Source organism: Pterocles gutturalis, unplaced genomic scaffold (genome assembly GCF_000699245.1).
Source record: "Pterocles gutturalis isolate BGI_N339 unplaced genomic scaffold, ASM69924v1 scaffold15222, whole genome shotgun sequence".
In the NCBI taxonomy this organism is placed as follows: Eukaryota; Metazoa; Chordata; class Aves; order Pterocliformes; family Pteroclidae; genus Pterocles; species Pterocles gutturalis.
Window position 1 is genome coordinate 26,493 of NW_010113033.1, and position 20,855 is coordinate 47,347.

The 20,855-nt window shown below is 40.2% G+C and overlaps 1 protein-coding gene across 2 annotated transcripts in view; it reads left to right on the forward strand.

Annotated features, from left to right (window-relative positions):
- Positions 1-16,477: 16,477 nt before the first annotated feature.
- SLC5A1 (solute carrier family 5 (sodium/glucose cotransporter), member 1) overlaps positions 16,478-20,855 on the forward strand; it is a 25,344-nt gene continuing 20,966 nt past the window's right edge. For both annotated transcript variants that reach the window (XM_010074302.1, XM_010074301.1), the window contains exons 1-2: positions 16,478-16,564; positions 18,559-18,630. In XM_010074302.1, coding sequence (XP_010072604.1) covers positions 16,478-16,564; positions 18,559-18,630 — 159 coding nt within the window. The remainder of the gene's footprint in view (positions 16,565-18,558; positions 18,631-20,855) is intronic.

The following is a 20,855-nucleotide window of genomic DNA, read 5'->3' on the forward strand; positions in this document are numbered from 1 at the left end:
CAGTTTGCAAGCTTTATAGAAGTTGCCTTTCTACACTTTTGTGATGCTCTGCGGTACAGTGTTGACGTTGGTTTTGAATATCATCCTGTTACATCTTGTAAAGCAGCAAGCAAAGGCAATTTCATTTTAACATTCTTGATGTTCAGTTGCGCTTGGTGCAATAGCAGCTGGGGAGTTGTGTTACACTGATGTAGCCTGACTTGATGTGACTGAACAAAGGAGAGAAATTACAGGGTTCTCTGTTTACACAAGCTTGCCTGATGTAACAGTTTTGCATCTTCTTTTCTTCCCTATGCCACCTGTAGTGGTTCAGTGCACACCTTATTTATTGATGTCGGTTCTGCTCAATATGATTTGTAGAGATGTCTTTCATACTAATCGTTCCATTGTATAGTTTGGTGCTACTTCCACCTTCTTTTTTCCTCCCTATTTATTAGATCTTGTTTCTGTGTGTTTAATAATCCTTTCATTGTGTTTCTTGGTGCAGGTGGAGCACTCTTTTTTGATGTTGGAATTGTTTCTGAAGTTTCCGATTGCTGTAGATGAACAAGACAAACAGACAAACCCCAATTGTAACAAAGGAAAGAGGCAAGTTTCTGTAACATAAATCAAAACCCGAGAGATAAGATGTGGAGGGGAGAGAAGGGATCTGTGGTGTCCTCTCTGAGGCTCGAACATCCCAAGACTGCCAGTGAGATGTGTCCAGCATCATCCAGAGAACTCTCTCTGCAGTCTTAAAGCACCAAAACTAACTTCCAAACCAGGAAAGGAAGTGTCTTTTTATTTTACTGAGTCTCTCCATGTTGTGTGAGTGGATGTCTCCAGAACTGCTTCAGTGTTTCCTTCCTCATATTGTAGATTTTGGAGCACCTCTTAGCATTTAATCTGGGTGCTTTCCATAGAAGCTCTGGAGACAACACCTGTAGAATAAGCCTTACTCTCACATCACCATGCAGCAGGTTATTAGCACTCCTCTCTTTCTCTCTTCTGTCCCTGACTCACAAGTAGAGTCAGTAGCACAGGAGTGTGTGTAAGCTGACTGTTAAATCATACTTAACTTCACCTCAGTTGATAAAGGTCTTGTTGGTGTGCGTCCAAAGCTCTCGGTGAAGATGCAGAATGCAGAAGCTAGCTGTAACTCTGCAGAGCTCTCTTTCCTCTTGTTTTTGATACTGATACCGATGGATGTCAGCCTCCCTTAACTCTGGGCACTGTGTGGATTACTTGTCTGTAAATGTTTTAAGGTGCTTATGGATCATGTGATTGTACTCTTTAATAGTTACATCAGATACTATGTGAATGACAATCTAAGAATATCAACAAGTTCATTAGCTGGCACTTGTTCAGTGTTCCACCACCTTTTACTTGTTGCTGTTTTTATAGTGTTATGACTATTGGAGTCAGCCAAGATTTATATGGTGTTAATTACATTACTTATTTCCAGGGACATGACCAAAAGAAAAAAAACCCAAGCCTTTTCAATGTAATTTCCCACTTTCAGTCCCTACTGAAGACTGGTGCTGACACAAGGTTTGTTTGCTGTTTTTTCCATCTTTATAATTGAAAGTTTAGTCTTCTGGAGAGGCGGACAGTTCTTTGATGCTTCGTTCTCTCCGAATGTATGCCTTGTTCCACAGAGAGACATTCACGTAAATTCTCGATTAAAAAAACCTTAATTTTGTGTGGTGAACAGACAGTGATTGTGTGAAAACTAAGGGTTGGTGTGAACATCTGCAAGTGAGGTGAACTGTTTGTAGAATGAGACTTTTCTGGAATGCATAACAAAACCAGAAGGCGCTGGATTATGTATGATAATAAAGTTGAATTCTCTGCCTTTCGCTTTCACTGGATTTAAGATGAAAGTACTAGAAAGATATAAAGTCAATCAGTGGTGTGAACGTCTGCAAGCGAGGTGAACTGTTTGTAGAATGAGATTTTCTGGAATGCATAACAAAACCAGAAGGCGCTGGATTATGTATGATAATAAAGTTGAATTCTCTGCCTTTCGCTTTCACTGGATTTAAGATGAAAGTACTAGAAAGATATAAAGTCAATCAGTGAAGTGATTGGTTTATTAGTATTTTGTAAGCAATACATGCAATGAGTGTTTCTGGTCAGTGCCTGTTAAAGGTAGGCATCCACATCGTTTTGTGACCAAAAGCCTCCATCTCCCATTGGTAAAACTATCCTGGTTCAAGTCTCACAGGGGCTGGAAAGTCCTGCAGCCTGAGTTTTCTTCTCTTCTGCCAGCATTGGTACCCTGCAAAGGAGGTTTGCAAGTATTAAAGGAGTGGAGGGAGAAAGCAGTAGTTGCTTATGTATTGGAGTACAGAACTCCAGTATGCAAGTTTTTTAGAACTAAGAAGCAACTACCTTTCTCAGTATTTAATACACAAGAAGGATATGGAAAATTTTAGTAGGAAATCCATAACATGATTTTTTCTTTTTATGAAGGGGAAACCTCAAAGTATGTACAATTATAGCCTCAAAATAACATGGGATAATTCAAAATTGTACCAAATAACTGTAATTTTCTGACAAGTTTTTTCTTTTCAGACTCTACGTAGAGCTTTCATATTTGTTGTGAAACAGAATGCTAGAGGCTCCGAAGAGTGGCACTTTAATGCTCACTGCTGACTTCAGTCATAAGAGTTAGTTGTGCCTGGGCATCTTCAGCAGAAGTCTACTTTTTCATCAGTATGGTTTATGTAGTTTAAGATTTGTTTTCTGTGGATCTCTTCTGATCTTCAGAAGATGTCACGAAGCATTTTGAAATTCTGAAAAAGACTATTTCCTTTAACAAGTTGTTCTGTAGGAAAATATGGAACAAAATAAGCAGCTTGTTTTTTCTCCAATATTTATTCAGGATAAACCAAAGTGCAGCCTTACTGGCAAAATTTAATTCCTGGAATATCATCCTGCCTTTTTCCATTGTAGAATATTTAAGTGGGTAACCAGGAAGTTAATGAAATTATACTGATGTAAAATGAGGATAGTAATTGCTTGAGTAAGGACTGCTCTCTGACTTATGTGCAGTGTGAACCTTACAGATACTAAAAGCAGGAGACTGCAGTTTGATCAGTTAGGGAGTGCCCTTGCTCTTCTGCAAAATCACTAGTGTGGTCCTCATTTCATCAAAGGTAGATCCACTCTTCTGAATTCATAATATTTTAGGAGTCTTGTCAGCTGGGATCTCTGGCATGGTCCTGTACACAGCTCATATGCAAACCTTATTAAAAAGCACATGATGTGTTTGTTGCCAGGGAGACACAAGCCATTAAGCCCTAGAAACATAATTCATAAGAAACAGATTAGCTATTAACATCTGCTTTCTCCATTAGTGCTATGAAACCTACATGAAATAGCCTTACAGTCATGAAAAGGTGAAAGGAGGAATTACAATTCACTGGGTGCTACGTGTGGCCACAGTAATGAGAATGCAGGACTGACTGGGTATGTTTTCTTCTCTTGTGTTGATAATCAACTGAGCAGCTGTTTATCCTACTTGTGCTATTGTATATTATGAAGGCAAGCCTTTGCCAATCAAAGAAATATCAGGCCTACATTTTCCAAGAGGTCTATTTGGAATATGAAAAAAAATAGCGGGAAAAGGGAATGGTGAACTATTTTCTTTTGGTTTAGGTTTTGATATCTTGGTAATTTTAAATTTGTCTTCGCTGGATTTAATATCTGTATTCCATTATAATTAGCTAACTAATAATGAAGTTAACACAAAATGTGGTTATAGATAGCATTTTTTTTATTTTTTGTGTTTTGCTCAATCTCAATTTGCTCTTAAAATCTAGCAGCTTTTTTCTCCCTCTTCATCCTTCTCTTTCTGGTAATTACATTGGTTTTGTTACTTTTTTCATACTAATACTGAAAAGCACCTGGAAGCTTCTTGTGAAGAATCTACTGCAGCTACACAGGCACTCTGTGCCAAACTTCCACTGTACTTGTATTCTAGGAAATACTTCTAGCAAAAAAAATGAGGAGGGAAGTGAATCTGGCTCCATTTTTGACTGGTCTGTACAGCTGCCACTCCTAAGTGCTACCCAGGACCACAGACAGTCAGGATCCTAAGGCTGGTCTATGTTATTGCTGACACTTTGTGGTCACTCTTGTTCAGCTTTGGGATCAAAGTCAAAGGGAAGTCAAAGTCATTATGGCCCTTTATTCTCAGCTGCTCCACTGATTTTGAACTATTCTTTCTGTATTTGAGAGGAGAATTAATGTCGCTGTCTGAAAAAAAAGTGCTAATTGTACTTTTAGGTAAGGCTAATGAATACTGGGATATGTGGCCTCGGGCTCCAAGTCATCCACCAACAGTTTAGTGTAATGAATCAGTTGCAAGTCAATTGGTGAAGTCCATTGTCAGCTTTGCTCAGACTTTATTCAGGTACCATGCCTGCAACTCCAAAGAGAGGTCGATGTAAGGACTGTACAAATAATGATTAGGAGCTTCCAGACTTTGCCCCCACAGCCCCAGAGTAGTTTCAGTTAGCTCCCGCGCAGTTTCTGTTCAGATAAATCACAATGAAGTAGTAGCAGTGAAGTATATTCTGCTTTCTCCAGGGTTTGATGGGACTTTGCCTCATAGCAACCTCAAGGATTTGGCACTGAGTACTAAGAAATTAGTATATGACAGCGTTGACCTTTTTAGTGGTGTAATTCAGACAGTGTGCGTCAAAACTCTGGTTTGTGAGCCTATGACAGTGACCTGACTGCAGAGATGAGCTTCCCAAACAACCTTGTGTAGCCAGGTGGCCTCTGGAGAACAGGAAGCATGTCAGAGATCTCCAGATGATATAAATTAGTTTGAAATGGGCCTGCAGAGACCATGGAGGGGAGGGCTAACTTCAAAGGCGGATCACATTGCTTAGGGCCTTGTCCAATCAGGTTTGGAAAACCTCCAAGAAGACATTTCTCAGTCTTCCTGGGCAACCTATTTCAGGGCTTTAACCCCTTATATTGAAATTTTCCCCCTTATATCCAGTCACAGTTTCTCCTGCTGGAATCTGTGACCATTGCTTCTTGTCCTTTCACTGTGTACCTCTGAGAAGAGTGGCTCTCTTCCCTCTGACTGCCCTTTAGATATTTGACAACAGCAACTGATTCTTCTCCCAAACCTCTTCTTGAGGCTAACCAAACCCCGGTCCCTCACTTGTCCCGTGGTCCAGGCACTTAACTATTTCAGTGACCCTTCACTGTACTGTCTCCGATTTATCCATATCCCTGCAGTGCTGAAAGGCCCAGAACTGGATGCGGTGTTCAAGATGCTGCCTCACGCGTATAAAGCAGGGTTCACTTCCATCAGCCTGCTGGCTGTGCTCTTGCCAGCGCAACCCTGTACACACTTAGCCCTCACCATCACAAAGAAATGTTGCCGTTGCCGACTCACGTTGCGTTTGCTTTCTACTAGTACCTTCTAGCCTGTTTCGTGGATTTATTCTGTCCCAGGTGCAGAACTTGCATTTGTTTGTGCTGACTTTCACCAAGTTCTTGTTGGCCCATTCCTGTAGCCTGTTGAGGTCTCTCTGAAGGGCAGCCCTGGCCTCCAGCACGTGAATTGGTCTCTTGCATTTGATCCACCTGTGAACTTGATGAAGGTGCATTCTGTCCTGTTGTCAAGGACCAGGTCATTGATGGAGATATTAAACAGTATTGAACCTAATATAACTGGTAACCAGTTAGACTTCAGTTAGACTTTCAGTTAGACTTTGAACCGTTGGCCTTTGAGCCTCATGGTGCAGCCACCTTTTAAGCTCACTCATCCAGTCCATACCTCACCAGTTTGGCCACAGTGATGCTGTGGGAGACCACGTCAAAAGCCTGCTGCTCCATGCCCACAGAACCAGTTATTTTATTGTAGAAGGCAGTCAGGTTTATCAGGCAAAATTTTCCCTTGGTTTATCTGCAACAGCTGTTTCCAGCCGCCTTTTTTGTCCCGTGTGTGCCTGGAAATGACTTCTGGGAGGCCTTGTTCCTCTTCAAGTAAGGAAAATTCCTGTGTTTTACAGTGTGTTCCTAGACAATTTAAATAGCAGAAATCAAAGCTACAGCAGCAAGTTGGTTAAAGACTTAAAAAATTCTGCCTTGGTATCCTAAGAAAGAATTACCCCTCTTGCTCATCCGATCTGTGGTAAGGCTGGATCAGTAGCAGCTCAAGTCTGATGTGGCTCAGGCAGGCAAACACCATCTCACAGATGTGCAGATCTGACAGAGCACAGGTGGAGTATTTGTGCTGGCTGTTAGCACAGTCTACAAAAGGATGTCCTCAAATGTGCCATGTCCCGATATCCATATAAAGTATGAAATAAAGTAAGAAATCAGGATGCGTTATATAATGTGGAAGGTTGTGAATAAATTTATTCTTTGAGATTAGCTTTTTCCAGGTTCAATGTCAGGGAAAACATTGGGCTATTGTGAGGACACTTGTGCTTCATGAGTGCCTGGATACTGTGCCATTTTTGATCTACCGTTCAAACACAATTTTCCAGGCTGTAGCAAAAAGCAGCCTGAAACTGCCTGGCAGCTGTCCTACGAGCTGCTCTTTTCCTTTGAAAGCTAGCAGCAGAGATGCAGACTCCCTCTGCTGAGAATGCAGGTTCCTGCTCACCATGGAATACATCTAGTGAGAAAAAGGCAGAAAGGGAGGCGCAACAGATGGAGAAGGCAGCACTGCTACAACTTTTTTTAGATGCTCACAAGACATGTGAATCAAGCCTGAAGGGCTTCAGTTTGTCAATCTAAACAGTGTCTTGTTGTGACAGGAGCATCCAGAGTAGAGGATTGTGCTGCAAGTGTACAGAAACTACCGGGGAAGCAGGGTTTTGGAAGGGGAGAGACAAGGTGTATGTTGTTGAGTGGGGATCCCAATGCTTATTTGGCAAAGCAGCAAGCAGCATGGAGCAGGCACCGAGCAGTGAGAAGGGACACCTTGGAACCTGGGACCGCCGTTGCTCTATTTTCAGGCAGTTTGGGACTTAAAACCTGCCATTGCAATTTGGGAGGTGACACCAGCCATGTGGAAATTTCTTGGCCCGTTGTTATGGTTTCTCACGTATTAGCAGCAGGCTTCCTTTGTGCAGTGGTAGGGAGTTAGCTTCACTGCTGTCACCTCTGACAATGAAAGTTGTCCCCTCCTCTCCCCAAAATGTTGAACAAGTAACTCCTGATGGATCTTATTTAACAGTGGTTTGCTCATAAGGGTCACCTCAGTTCTGACATGGCCTGAGGCACCCTATGTTCGGATTCACTGAAGCATCTGATCACGATGAAGAGTCTTACACGGTAAAATGAGTCGCCTTTCTATTACTGCCAGTTGTTCTGGGCTCTTAAGGAATCATTAATATATTGTTTGGTGTCCTGTGACTGTGCAGGAATAATTAGTGTTCTCTGCCCCTTGTGATCTCTGAGAAGAAGGGTACATTTTAAGTATTGTTTCAGTCAAGTGAGGTAATTTCTAATGAATGAACGTGTAAAAATAGCTTTTTATGTGGAGACTCACCTTTCTTATAGGAATTCCTATTACTGATATGCAGGAAAACTCTTAGAATTTTTCTAAGTGGCAATATAGTGTAAAAACAAATGTTTCTACATGTGGAAAGAATTCCAACAAGTTAGAAATCTACAGTTTTTCCAACAAACGTAGATGTTTAGTCACACACGTGCTATTTCTCCTAACAACCAAAGGGCCTAATTGGTGTAGTCTTCAGAATCTTTTTTTTTTTTTTATAAATGTGTGCTTTGCTTATTCTCTAAAGTATTCAGATCAAGTTTTATCTGTGAGCACAGATGTCAACTCAAACTCTAATCGTCCCTCTGGGCTACACCCAGAGCATCCTGGAATGTGAATGTCTCATTCTATCTATCTGTGATCTTTGCATGATGCTCCCAAAACATTTACAATTCTTTTGCATGAGTTTAAAGGAGGACCACCAACACAGTTGAGGTGTTAGAAGAGATGTTTGCTGTTCTGAGACTAATCTCAGAGTAGATTGTGAGCTTATACTTCAGGGTGATGTAGTCCCTCTGGATGTGATCTGTTTGGATGGCAATGGAAGCTACATTCTTATCTGGGGTGACTCCAGTACCCAACCTGATCTCCGTAGGTAAGTCTTACAGTCCTCAACAGACTTTCCAGGGAGCAACTTCCTGATAATATGAAACTTCTTAACTGACACTGAAAAATATGTTCCAAATTTTACACACCCTTCTTAAACATAGTGTGCTACACTTTGCAACTGCACCTGAATCATGAAAGTTCCATACCTGAAGTATTGTGAAAGTAAAGGGTAATTTAAAGCTAACTGCCTTCTCTTGCTGTAAGCATGTATAGAGAACTTGTCATCAGTGCTCAACTTCCTTGCCCAGTTATCACCCAGTTCACATTAACACTCTTTAGCATGTCCTAGGCTATCAAAAGCTCTATTGATGGTCCTTATTTCTAATAGATTATCACATATGGATTTTACATACTGCATTAGTGTAGCAAGGTTGTGAGGAATAAGCATATAAATTATTCCTGCAAGTATAAGTAATAGCATAAGCACAGCTGCTGAATAGACTGGATTTAGTTATGACCTGTTCTATGTATCCATTACAGATCACGCTGGGCCCTGAGCTTTCTGGCAGCTAAGGGGGCTGCTAAAGCTATCAAAGCCCACAGGAGGTTTTTCTTTCAGCAGTATTGCTTGGGAGACAGGTGAAGTTGGTATGTCTTGCTGCTAAAAGCATTCTTTATTAGGCTTTTATTGATTTCCTAATTGCTAGTCGTGGCTTTAAAGATGAAAACTAGAGATGTTGAATCTCCGTGGAACCAATACGGCAACTTTTATGTGGATTTTTTTTTTTTTTGAGGGGGTCTGGAGGAAGGGAAAAGCATTCCGGGAGGTTTTCTCCCCTCCTTTCAGTACTGGCACAATTATCCTGCATGCAGATGTGTTAGTGTTTCCATTTAACACTCTTGAGCTGAATAATTTCATATATGATATTAAATGTGTATTCTGGATTTCAGCTACAGATTGTACGGTGGTTTGGATGAACGAAAAATAGTACTCTAATTACTGTTTTGGTAGAAACATGAATTTTTAAATCAAATCGTGGAGCAAGAGCCTGACACCACTGAAGAGAAAGGACACAATGCTGATTTCTTAGTTACATTATGCTAATCCTGGGATGGCTGTTTCAGGAATTCACAGAACAGCTCCAGGAGTTTTTCCTCTCTGAAGAACAATTCTGATGGAGATCGTCCATAACTGATACCACTTTCATCCTCTGGAGTCTCTACATTCTGTAGCGGTTTGGGGAATACCTGCTCATCCAGTTAGTCAGGCTTTCTGGTGTTTTGAGTTGTCAGATAACAGAAAAGATATGGCTTTTGAAGCCAGTGGGTTCCTAAATATTTTCCTTCTTGCCTCTTGAGTGGTGCATTCTTAGGTGGTAATTGGCCTCTGTGTTCCCTTTAGCATCGATAACATTGAGAATGCTAATGTCTTCTTGACTGTTGCCCTTGCTTTAAGCACAGTTTCAAATTAAAAGCACTCTAGGCACAGTTTTAAACGTGATGCCTAAAACATCAGCAACCTGTCTACCTGAGGGATTTAGCAGTGTTAGAATTGGGAGAGCTGATTTGTTTTAGCAAGAGCTATAGACATTTTTAAGAGTTTCCTTACTGTAAAGAGACTATTACATTTAATTATCAGTTTGTCCGTCTCCCTAGTTTAGCTCCTTACATCACAACATGAGGAAACAAATTTCACACCGCCTATAAAGATCAAGCGTTGTTTTTTTTTTTTAATGTGCTGGTGTCATCAAACACTCATATAAAAATGTAAGCAACCAGTTTATGCCTTAGTCAAAATCCCGGAAATACCCACACCCATCAATATGTCATCTTTTCATCATGCACTGACGTTTTAATATACACGGGAAAATCCTCACATAAATACGCACATTGCGTGTACTGCTAAACATGTATACCACAGACTGAAATAACATAGATCTAATGTATAAAACTATTAATCTGTGAGGACCACAAACTAAAATTCCTTCTAGAAATGTTCAACTTTCTACAAAATAACATTTAAATTTTATCCAAAGACTGCATCACACTGATTATGGGGGAGATTGAAATTATTAATATTATTAAATTAATTCTCTAAATCTTCACATCTATTTTGGCAGTGCAAATGAAATTCTAAAATTAATGTCTATTGAGGTTTCAATTTTAGTAGTCACAAAGTTTTGCTCTGGCTGACAGCACAATATCGGAAGGCTTTGTGAAGTATTTTAAACGGAATGTATGTAGCTACTTGGATGGGGTTGTTCACCAGACTAGTTATAAAACTCATGACCAGATGTAGCTTTAATCAGATATGTGCAATCATTAAAATTATGATTGGACCAAAACAAATATGCTAACAAAAACATATATTGTGAAGCAATAGTCTAAATCAAAGCTTTGACTATGAATAAGTGATAATTGTGTTCCAGCTACTGCACTGTTTAACTTTTGCTGTGCTCAGCTACAACCCGCTCATGCCATTCTGGATTATAGTTAAAATAATGTTTTAATTCCTGATGTCCACAGAACTTAGAATTGAGGGATGGGTCTTTGAGAAGGAAGGGCAGAGTTGCCTTGGAATTGTTTTATTGCTTCGCTCTCGCAGTCAATGCAATGTTCCTTCCACTCACGTTGACCTGGGAGTTCAGTCAGACAGAAGTGCAAGAATCTTGAGATCAGATATGCAGTTATGATAATTCCTGTGGTCATAGAGTTATATGAAGGTTTCAGTTTCTTCCCATGTCTTGCTCCTAGTGACTGCTAAAGTAAGAAAATATGTCATTAGTTTATATCACGTGTACTTTTAGTTCAGGTTACATAGCTTGTGACTAGATGACTTTTCCCATCTGCTAAGAAAGTTAACAGAATTTTTTAGATGTCTCCTGGAAACAGACGCAGGCTACAGCCTTAATGTCAAAAGTAATAGTTTTGTATTAACTTCAATAATCAGTGTTAAGTAGATTTAAAAGATTGAAACTATACAGAACAAGTATTTTTTGGTTTTGAGGTTTTATAAGTTGGCAGATCAATAAGATCTCACTTTAGAAGGGATTTCCATTTCATGCCAAAAAACCCACTTGTGTCCTTTGTTCTGTTCTGGATTCTGTCAGAACTCAAAGTCTGTCCAAAAGATACCTCTGCACAAAGGTATCTGGTAATTTATCAATATTTTTAATTTTCAGATAATATTAGTTTATTTTTTTACACTCTTCATGTTCATTATTTCCATTTCTCTCTTTTTTTCCAGCTGTGATCTGTGTATGATATTTGTTGTTCTTGGTTGGGGATTTTTGTTTGTGTTTGTTAGCTTTTTCTTCCCCCTGATAGGGAAGTGTTTTCCAGGCAATTCTTTTTACTTTTATCCTGACTGGGGATTCCCATGTTCCATATTTCTAACTGATTTATTGCTCCAATACCAATAAAATGTTTGTACCAAATCCAAATACTGTCTCTTTCAGTCCAGATTCCTTAAAGAATATTTCCCCTGGATTCTCTCCAACAATGTTTTCTGTTCTTACTGGTTTTTCAGAAGCTTCATGTTGTATTTTGTGCAGTATTATTCAGATTTTTCCTACATTTAATTTTCCAACCAAACACTGTGCAAACAAGAGGCTTAACTGAAGAGCCCCTGGGACCCTGTAGAGCAAATTGGACATATATATTAGGCTATTACGTTAGTGGATTATGGTCTGTTCCCTCTCCACTTAGATTTCTTTAATCAAATTAACCTGTCAAAATACTATTACTATTAGTATTAGTATTATCGATATAATATTTGTTGCTGCTTATTGCTGTGGGGTAATCAAAACATATTCACAAGGGCTGAGGCTATCCTTTATTCAAGAGTGATCACATTTATTTTGAGCAAAATAGAGTATGAGCAACTAGAGTTTTCTTTAGGTCACCTGAAAAATCGGAGAATTATTTCAGTGGAAGGGGCATCAGCAGCTCATCTCTGGTTCATTTGTCTCCTGTATTTTAGGCAGTGGAGTTATATTCTCCTTAAAGCATTTCTGAAACATGAGTGGCAAAAATATTTGTGAGAGTTGTGATCATGATTATGCAGCCACTCTGGATAATTCCTTCTATTTTTTAATTCTAGCTGTAGTAGAAGTGGCAAATCAGCATATATTGATCTCTCAAAAAGAATTTTCTGAAAACATCATTTTAGGGGAAAGTTAGGAAGCAAGCTTCTGACATACAAAATATGATGGATTAGATCATGAGGATAAGTAAGTTGTGTGTTTCTTGTAGTCTATAAGTTAATAATCATACTTCTGTTTTAATGAGAATGCTACTCAATCAAGAAATTGCTTGTGGGGAGCAGTCTGCCTCGCTGTCAGGTGGCTAAATCTGGTGACAGTCTGCTTGGGTTTTGGGGGGTAATTTTTAATCTGCTATTCAACTTTATTAGTCCCGTTGGAAATTTCAAAGCCATGCCTTGCCATTAATCCTCCCCTATTAATCTCCTGAGTTATAAGAATTAATAAAACATTAATAAAAGAAGTAACCTTATTTGCAGTCTTAGCCTATCTTGTAGGAAGAGTGCAGTCTTTGGACTGTTGTTTTTATAACATTGTCAATGCTTAGATACTGCAGGGCTGGGCACACTTAGTGATCACGCAGAGATATTTTATCAGTTACTGAAGAACTGAATGTATTTCCTTGCGTCAATTCTGTTGGTCTATCTGCATATAAACCTATTTTTATGTCCTCTGATATTTCTCCTCTGTAGAGATACTAATTAGAAAATTTATCTTGAATTAGTGTTAGTTTTATTTTGTTTTTTTTTTTTTTGTCGATAAATATGAGGAGTTTTTTCATGTTTCTTAATCTGATCCTCTAAGTGAATAAGACTAGAATGATGTTACTTTCTTTCTGATAACCTTTTAGGATAGCACCTGTTTTTCTATGGTTGGTCTTCTACCTACATCAGATCTTCTGGCATTTGGGTCTTTTTTCCTTTTAGTAATTCCTCTTCTATGGATTCCACTTTTTAGTTTCCAAAATTTTTGTCATCCTTCTGTGTCTTCTGATCAGACACAAATTGTGCTCACTTAAGGAAGATTGTGCGAAGAAAAAAATAACTCGTGGCATGAAAGGAGGTGACAGGTGTCCTTCTGTCTCCTACTCTAACTGCCATCCTCTGTTCTTAGGACAATCTTAGGAAAACTATGTTGAGGACCTTTGAATTTATATTTTGTCCACTTGCAAATGTGATTTCTTTTCCCGCTAATTTCATACAATGTGGCTAGGAAACCAGCAAAGGAGGGGAGAGACTTTGCTAATGTAGTATATAGCCTTCTGCAAGTAAAATAACTGCAAAATTTTGTCTGTTTTTGTCCTTTATTAATTGTACAAAAGATCCTATGTATAAATTAGCATTTCTGAAGAGCACTCCAAAAAGAAATCTGCTTGCTTTATAGAGAAGTTTGGAGGAATGTCAGAGAAAAGATTAGAGGAGTTCCTTTGTGGGAGGTAGTTTGCATACTAATGCATCTTTCTCTTTGTAGTTGGTTTGTTTTACTGGTCTTCAGGAGGAAGACTTACAAGTTTTTAAGAGACTGGGGTAAGTGGCAGCAAGGGCTATAATTCTCAATTTTTCTATGCTGCAGCTCCATTTTCTAATCACAACAGAGCAATTGCAGCTTCTACACAGTTTCATGTCCCTGCCCTGTGCCCCATAAGACAGGGTGCCTGTGTCAGCTCTTCTGGTTTTACAGTTGGATGTGCAAAGCCATGACATAATTCTGTCTGGGCTCCATCAGTAATCTGGGGTGTGATTTTGAGCAAGTTACTACACCATTCTGCAGCTGTTTGTGGTCTCGTCCATTGTCTGTTTTGTCTGTTCAGGTATGAACAGAGGTATTCATGATAAGCTAAATGTCATCAAGCTTGATCCAGAGGAGAGCAGTCATTATGGATGTGATCACAGCCACTGTGTTACACTACTTAGACTAATTCTTTTTCTCACTCCCATTAAAATCTCTTTTACTTCAGTGAGTTGGCCTGGCTCACAGGAAAGACTAGAGAAATTTTCTCAATATAAAAATTATTTTCTGTAGTATTGGAGCCCTATACTTGCTTGACCAGACACTTCAGGATGGTGAGACCACCCACTGAAGCACCTTGCTAGCTGAGTGTGAGAAAAAGAGATTATCGTTGTCTCCTGATGTGAAGGGTGAACTTCACATCAGGAGGTTTACTCATGCTTATCTTTGAAAGCTTTAATACAAAGATAGGTTCAGCCTTTTTCAAATCTGGTAACTTGGCTGACCTTTCAGAGGCCATTTATATGCATTCAATTCATGAAGTGATTCATTTACTACATCAACAATCTGCTGAGTATAATGCTTCTAGGTTTCTCTTTGGACTGGAGATATGAGGATGTGGAGATGAGATATTAAGAGCCTTGACAAAGCTGCCTCCCCTTTTTGACAGTCTTGTAGAGAATGTTTGGTTTGGGTTTGTGGCCTTCAGAGAGAAAACAGAATTAAGTTTGTTTCCACTGTACATAAAGATAGAAATTGCATGATTATTATTTTCCAGACACTGATTCTCCATTGCTGTTTCAACCTTGGAGTCTTGTTGATGCGGCCACACTAGCAGCTGCGGACAGGAGGCTGTAGTGTTTCTTAGCCTCTGAGCAATTTTTTTCAGAGTTCTGGATGAGAACACAAGATGTGTTATGGTAGATAAGTTCCTGTCTAATGTTTTGGGGTTTTTTTCTGCTTTTCCTCTGTAGACTGATGCAGAAATGAAATCCATGAAAACCAACCTTTTTGTTAGTTGCAAGGACCCCCAGGAATCTGTCAGTCTTAGTAAAGAAGTGCCATCTACGGCCTATCTTAGGCAAACTGTTTCCTGATAATTAAGGTTAGTAAATAAGTCTTTTATTTTCCTCTGAAATACACAGCAGAGAAGGTTGCAGCTAATGGGAATTTTGGATGCTCAGCAGCTTCCAGGGTTAATTTTTTCTCTGTTGGATTTAAAGCTAAGGTTTCACAGTCCTGTAGGACAAACTGAAGAATGTGTTTTGGGAGAGATGCCTAAACTATCAGAGGACAGAACTGTTTTATAAGAATATAGGTGCTCAAACTGCTCAAACAATAGTGAGATATTTATTTTATTCTTGTGAGTAATCACACTTTATTATAGCTTTTTAGACTTCAATGCTTTCTATTAGCCACCAGTACCAAAGGGTAGTTTATCTAGGAAAAATTCATTGCCAATGGACAGAGCGCCAGACCTCCAGACCTCAATTTCAGCTCCTGAGGAAATAACCGCTGCAAGATCAGCCGTACCCACTGTGCCTTCAATGTTCCATACTGCTTGTTCTGCTCAGTGTAACTTCAGGGTAACTTTTTGCTCCCAAAAGGCAGCCTGGTCAGCTGTAGATAAATAATGTTTCCCCAGTATCAAGTGGAGAATAGGACTTTCAGATATCCTCAGAGCCCAGAAATGTGCCTGGCACCTGTGTTTCTTCTTGTAAATATCCTGGATTTTCCTGACCTCTTCCAGCTCAAACAGAGGGTCACATGCATTTTTTGGGGAAGCGTCCTTATTAAGAGCTGTGAAGATCTGTTTATAATCGGTGTGTTCCACATCTTTATGACCAGTTATTTTGCTTAGCTTGATTCTAAAGTCAGAGGAACAAATAAAGGGAAAACAGACCCAAGCTCTGATGACCTTTGAACTTATTTGAATGTGAAGCTGATTAGCTACAATAGAGAGAACCAACACCATGGTCTAAACACCCTGAAATTCAGCACAGTAAGCTCCTGGATCTGAGTCTTGCGGTTCACATCCATCTTTACCTGTGTCTGTGTGAGAGATGTAAGCAGCTTCAGGGTATCTCCTTCCCAGAACACAGGGCTGTTTCTCCATTGACTAATGCTGCTGGGTTGAGAGGTGACACAGAGGGTGTCCCAGCTCCTGGACCCCTGGGTTTTCCCCAGATGTCAGGTCACTCCTCCTCACAGATAATTGGGCACCATCATCATTTAAAAGACCTACGTCTTCCATGACTAGATCTACAGGTACAGCCACTTAAAAAAAAAAAAAGGTATTCACACACAGTGAGGTAAATATGCAGGTTTATTGCAGCCAAGCCACTCCTTTCCGAGCTCATTCCTTCTCAGACATCTGCTCGTGGATGTTAAAACCCTGAGCACCTTTGGCAGGGGATTGAACTCTGAAATTTGCAGCACCTGTAGCAGAGGAGCAATATTTGGGAAGGAATTGTTTGAGGAAAAGCAGCAGCTTCAACTTGTGTTGCATGGGAGACAAGTGAATCTGAAGTTATATATTATATAAGACATAGGGGATGACAGGAGTTTATCATTAACCTGAACTCTGCAAGAAGCATATAAGGAGAGAAAGAAGAAGAAAGCCAAAGAAGCAGCCAGGATGGAAACCTTCATAAGGATCAACAATCCTGCAGACATCTCTGTTATTGTCATCTACTTTTTGTTAGTCCTGGCAGTGGGGCTATGGGTAGGTTGGCACTGTATTTTTATTTTATTTTATTTTATTTTATTTTATTTTATTTTATGAGCAGATAGCTTATAGGGTCCTGAGAAAATGGCTCAGTAAATTAAAATATATAATTGTATAAAGATTTTGGTGCTTAATTGAGATAGTTAATAAGCACGTGGTGGGGAAAATATGGCTATTTACTGGAGAGGGGATGGTGACCTGGGGAGACATCTGTTTAAGTGGATGAATGGAACTAGTGCGGAAGGAGCTGAGAGATCTGATCAGTAAGGATTGGGGCGGCTAGAGGTGGAGGGATGGGGTTTGGCACTGCAGAGCACAGGAGGCTGCAGTGAGAACTGGTGGTGAGGTGATGCGATAGGAAATATTGAGAAGAGTGAGCTGCAGGGAGAACGGAGAAGTCAGTGTGTGGGGAGGGCAGTATGGTGGTGTAACAGTCAAACCGCAGCTGTGACTGTGCCAGACCAGGGACTGCAGACCCATCACTCTCAGCAGAGGAGTGAGATGGGTCAAGATTGTAGGTGCATTCTTGTGGCTTTTTTGCCAGCAGGACTACAGGTGCAGTGCCATTGAAATTAAGAAGAAGGAACAGTTTCAGGGTGGCAAGTGATGGCAATGACTTTCCGTTCATGATCTGAGCTCAGCGGTGCCTCCTGCCCTCACCCAGGCAATGCCTTAAGAGATGAGGACTGCAGGGGAAAACTCGGTGCTAATCTGAAAACAAAGCACAGTGCTTTGACAGCTAATGGAGAGGCAGATATACCCTATCGTGTAACCTCAGTGCTCAAGTGTTTGAAGATAATAGGCCATTACTGTGACCTACAAAGCTGTAAAGAGTGGAATGTCACTAAATTTCGAAGCTGCTGCTCTGAGGCACTCTGGTTTCCTTGGGGCAAGCTCTCCTGCTCAGCTGAACACCTGACCATTAACACGGGAAGATGCATTGTCCCTCGGTAATCCTGTGCTTGCCAGGAGCATCCCGGGAACCCATTTCACAGAGCAGACAAGTCAGCTGCAGAGCAAACCTCCCTCTCTAGCAGGCAGGCAATGTTTTGAAGGGCACCAAAAATTTGGGGTGTGCATAAAATGGACACAACCTTTTCTTTGCCTCTTCATCATGGTAGTAGGTGCCAAAAATGTAGCAAAAAATCTGAAGCCCCAGTATACCTGAACACCTTGCTGTCTTGCAGGAGGGAGCTGGGTCTTTGCCTTGGAAGTCTGGCTGTTGCTGTAGTTGAACTTTGTATTAAAGGTCTGTGACAAAAAAAAGGCTTGTCTGTGGATTGTGAGGCAATTCTGTGCTGAGTAATTCCTGGTTTCTTTCCAGCAACAATGTTCTCTTTATTGGACAAATACTTATTCAGTTGCTGTGTGCAGTTAAATGTAAATCTATTATATTTACTTCCTTTCTTCTGTATCAGAAGTAAAGATCTGGCTAATTTTCCCAAGTCTTCTTTCTTTATTCGCCTGTTCAAAGTCCGTCAGAGGAGACAATGGGAATCCAGTATTTGGGTCAGGGTCATTAACAAAAATTGGACAAAGCTTCCTTCTGAAGCCTGTCCCTTGACAAATACAAAATGAGTGTGTGAAAAGGAAATTTTAGCAGGCTTCTTTTTTTTGAACTTCTGAGAGAAGCAGGTACGATGCTGATATCACAACAAGAAAATAGATTTCTGTAGATATCTGCTGGGGCACTTTCTGTTAATGAACTTGCAACTTGTAGTCTTTCGTGATGCCTGAAATCAAAGGCATTGCACCCCTGATGAAGTGTTCATGTGAGCTTTTATTTGAGTGATCATTCTTTTTGGTTAAATTTAATTTTATTTTAATGTTTTGCAGTGCAACAAAACTCTGTTTATTTCTTCCACTTTACCCTCCCCGTATATTTTATCCCTCCATTGTAGCTGGTTGTTCTTAGTCTGTGTATAGCTTGCCTATTATACTTAAAATATGATTCAATCTTTCTTTCTTTCTCTTTTTTTTTTTTTTTACAGGCTATGTATTCAACCAACCGAGGGACAGTAGGCGGATTCTTCCTGGCTGGACGAAGCATGGTTTGGTGGCCGGTGAGTGCTATGTATTGTGTGTGTATATTAAATATATGTATGTGTATGTGCATCCCCTTCCATGTGACTGTGTCAAGTCCTTAAATATTAAGCATCTCTACTGTTGAGCCTGTGATGGCTGTGTTGTGTAGATGCACTTCAAACTCTTTTTCTAGCCACGGTGATACAGAGCAAACTGCATAACAAAAGCCACCTTGATAGGCAGGGAAAAGTGTTGGGGAAGTTGTCTGTGTTGAGCTCTGAGCTCTCTGATGATGTGACCAACTTGTTTGAACCTGGATACATTGGTAATGTCAGTGTAGGCAAATCCAATGCTCTGCCTTTCAGCCCGCTTTAAAACTTTTTAATATTTTGAGTTATTACTTTCACTTCACTCCAAGCTGTCTCATTTCTTCACACAGAAGTATTGACGTACTGAATTTTTTCCTCGTATTGCTCTGTTGTTTCTACTTTTGGTAGCAAGTTCTGGTCTGTACAAGGAGAAAATCCTGGAAATGTTATGATAAGTTATTGGTAAAATATAGTTTAAATTATTTAAAGATTGTCTGTGACTTGTATTGTTTGTCTTCTGTGGATCTGTATTCTCTTCCAAGGTGGAAGAACGGAGTCACAGCTACAAAACATTCATAGCCACCCAGCAGGCCTCTGGCAGAAATGATATTAGGAACAATTATCTGTTTCTTTTAGATCATGCAGTATGTGTAGTGTAACTTCTTGAAAAAGCAGACAACTTAGATAAACCTGCATTTTCTCTACTACTTGTGTTCTACATGCCTCCATGTGCTTGAATGGAAATCCTCAACATTCCTGATCTTGCATTCAGTCTCCAAAAATGTTTTTGCACTTCATTAAGACTTTTGATCCAAGATTCTATCCACACGGATTCAGCTACAGGATCAGGGAAAGTGAGAATAAATATTAGTTATCTAAAAATTTAGGAATTTTCTTAATGTAGGCTGCAGAAATACCTACACATCTTTCAGGGAGCTGCTGCCTGCCTTTAGAAGGGCTTGGGACTGCCTCCGTAATGACATAAAATGATTAAAGGCTAATGGCAATGAAAGGTTTCCTCATTTGATATAGCGCATCTAAGAAAATTCAGGTTCCACTGGAAGGTTCATGAAAGAGAAAGTTACCAAGTTATTTTAAGATAAATCACATAATTCTAGGGGGAGAGAAAAAACCCAAACAGATTACTTTGCTTAACTGTCACTTTAATCAGTGGGCTGGTTTTAACCTTGTGCAATCTGTATGCCTGTCCAGGGTGAATAAGAACACCCTTTTGTGCAGATGTAAATGAAGGCGGAAGAAGCAAGGCAGGAAAGATTCACCATAAAAACCTTCTGTCTTGCTGCAGTGGCACTAGAACTCCTAATGATCCCCTGAGACCCAGGGAAGATTATCTAACGCTGAGTTCTCTGCCAACACAAACCCAACGCATTCAGCAAGCTCCCTTCCTCCAGTGGGAAGACAAAGGGATGACCCCCGGGTGCAGTGGTTGCTGCTAGGATCATCTCTCCTACGCAAAGTCTGCGAGCTCAGCACGGATGAAGTGCTAGTCACCAGTGCAGTCTAGGACCACCACTTCGATCCTTCCCTTTGGAATGCCACGAGTGTCCTTCTGCACCGTGAAAATAAACCCTTCTTGCTATTCTTCCTGGTATCACCCAGAATAAACAAATGGCAAACACTCAAACCACAAACTAAATACCATGTCAGCAGCACCACCTTGGAAAGTTTGCCTTGGATAAAAAGAGATTCCAAAACACCTATTCCCACAGTTTAGCAGGGAGATAGGATGTCCACCACTCAGTGCAAACTGGGTTGAAATGACTAGGAAACCAATGAAAGTACAGGAAGTTCAGTTAAAGATGCGATCTCAGCTCTGCAACAGCTAATGCTGTGTGTATCTTCCGTGCTTTGACTTTTCTTTGTGCTGCGTCAGGGCTAACCTGGCATAGTTCTGGAAGTGCAGATGCATTTCCACAGACTAGCTGAGGAAGTTCTGTAAATGGACTCTTATTTGTCACATTTCTCCCCTGCAATTTCAAGATAATGACCCTTGCCATGGAATTGCTTTCTGGAACAGAGAAGAATGAAAAAAAACCCCCTTCCACAAACTTGTTATAAACTTAATTCCCTTAAACTAATCGTGTTTTCCAGTGGTTGTGCTATGTTCTGTGCGCTGCAGGGCAGCCATAAGTGGCTTTTCTGACCCCACAGGG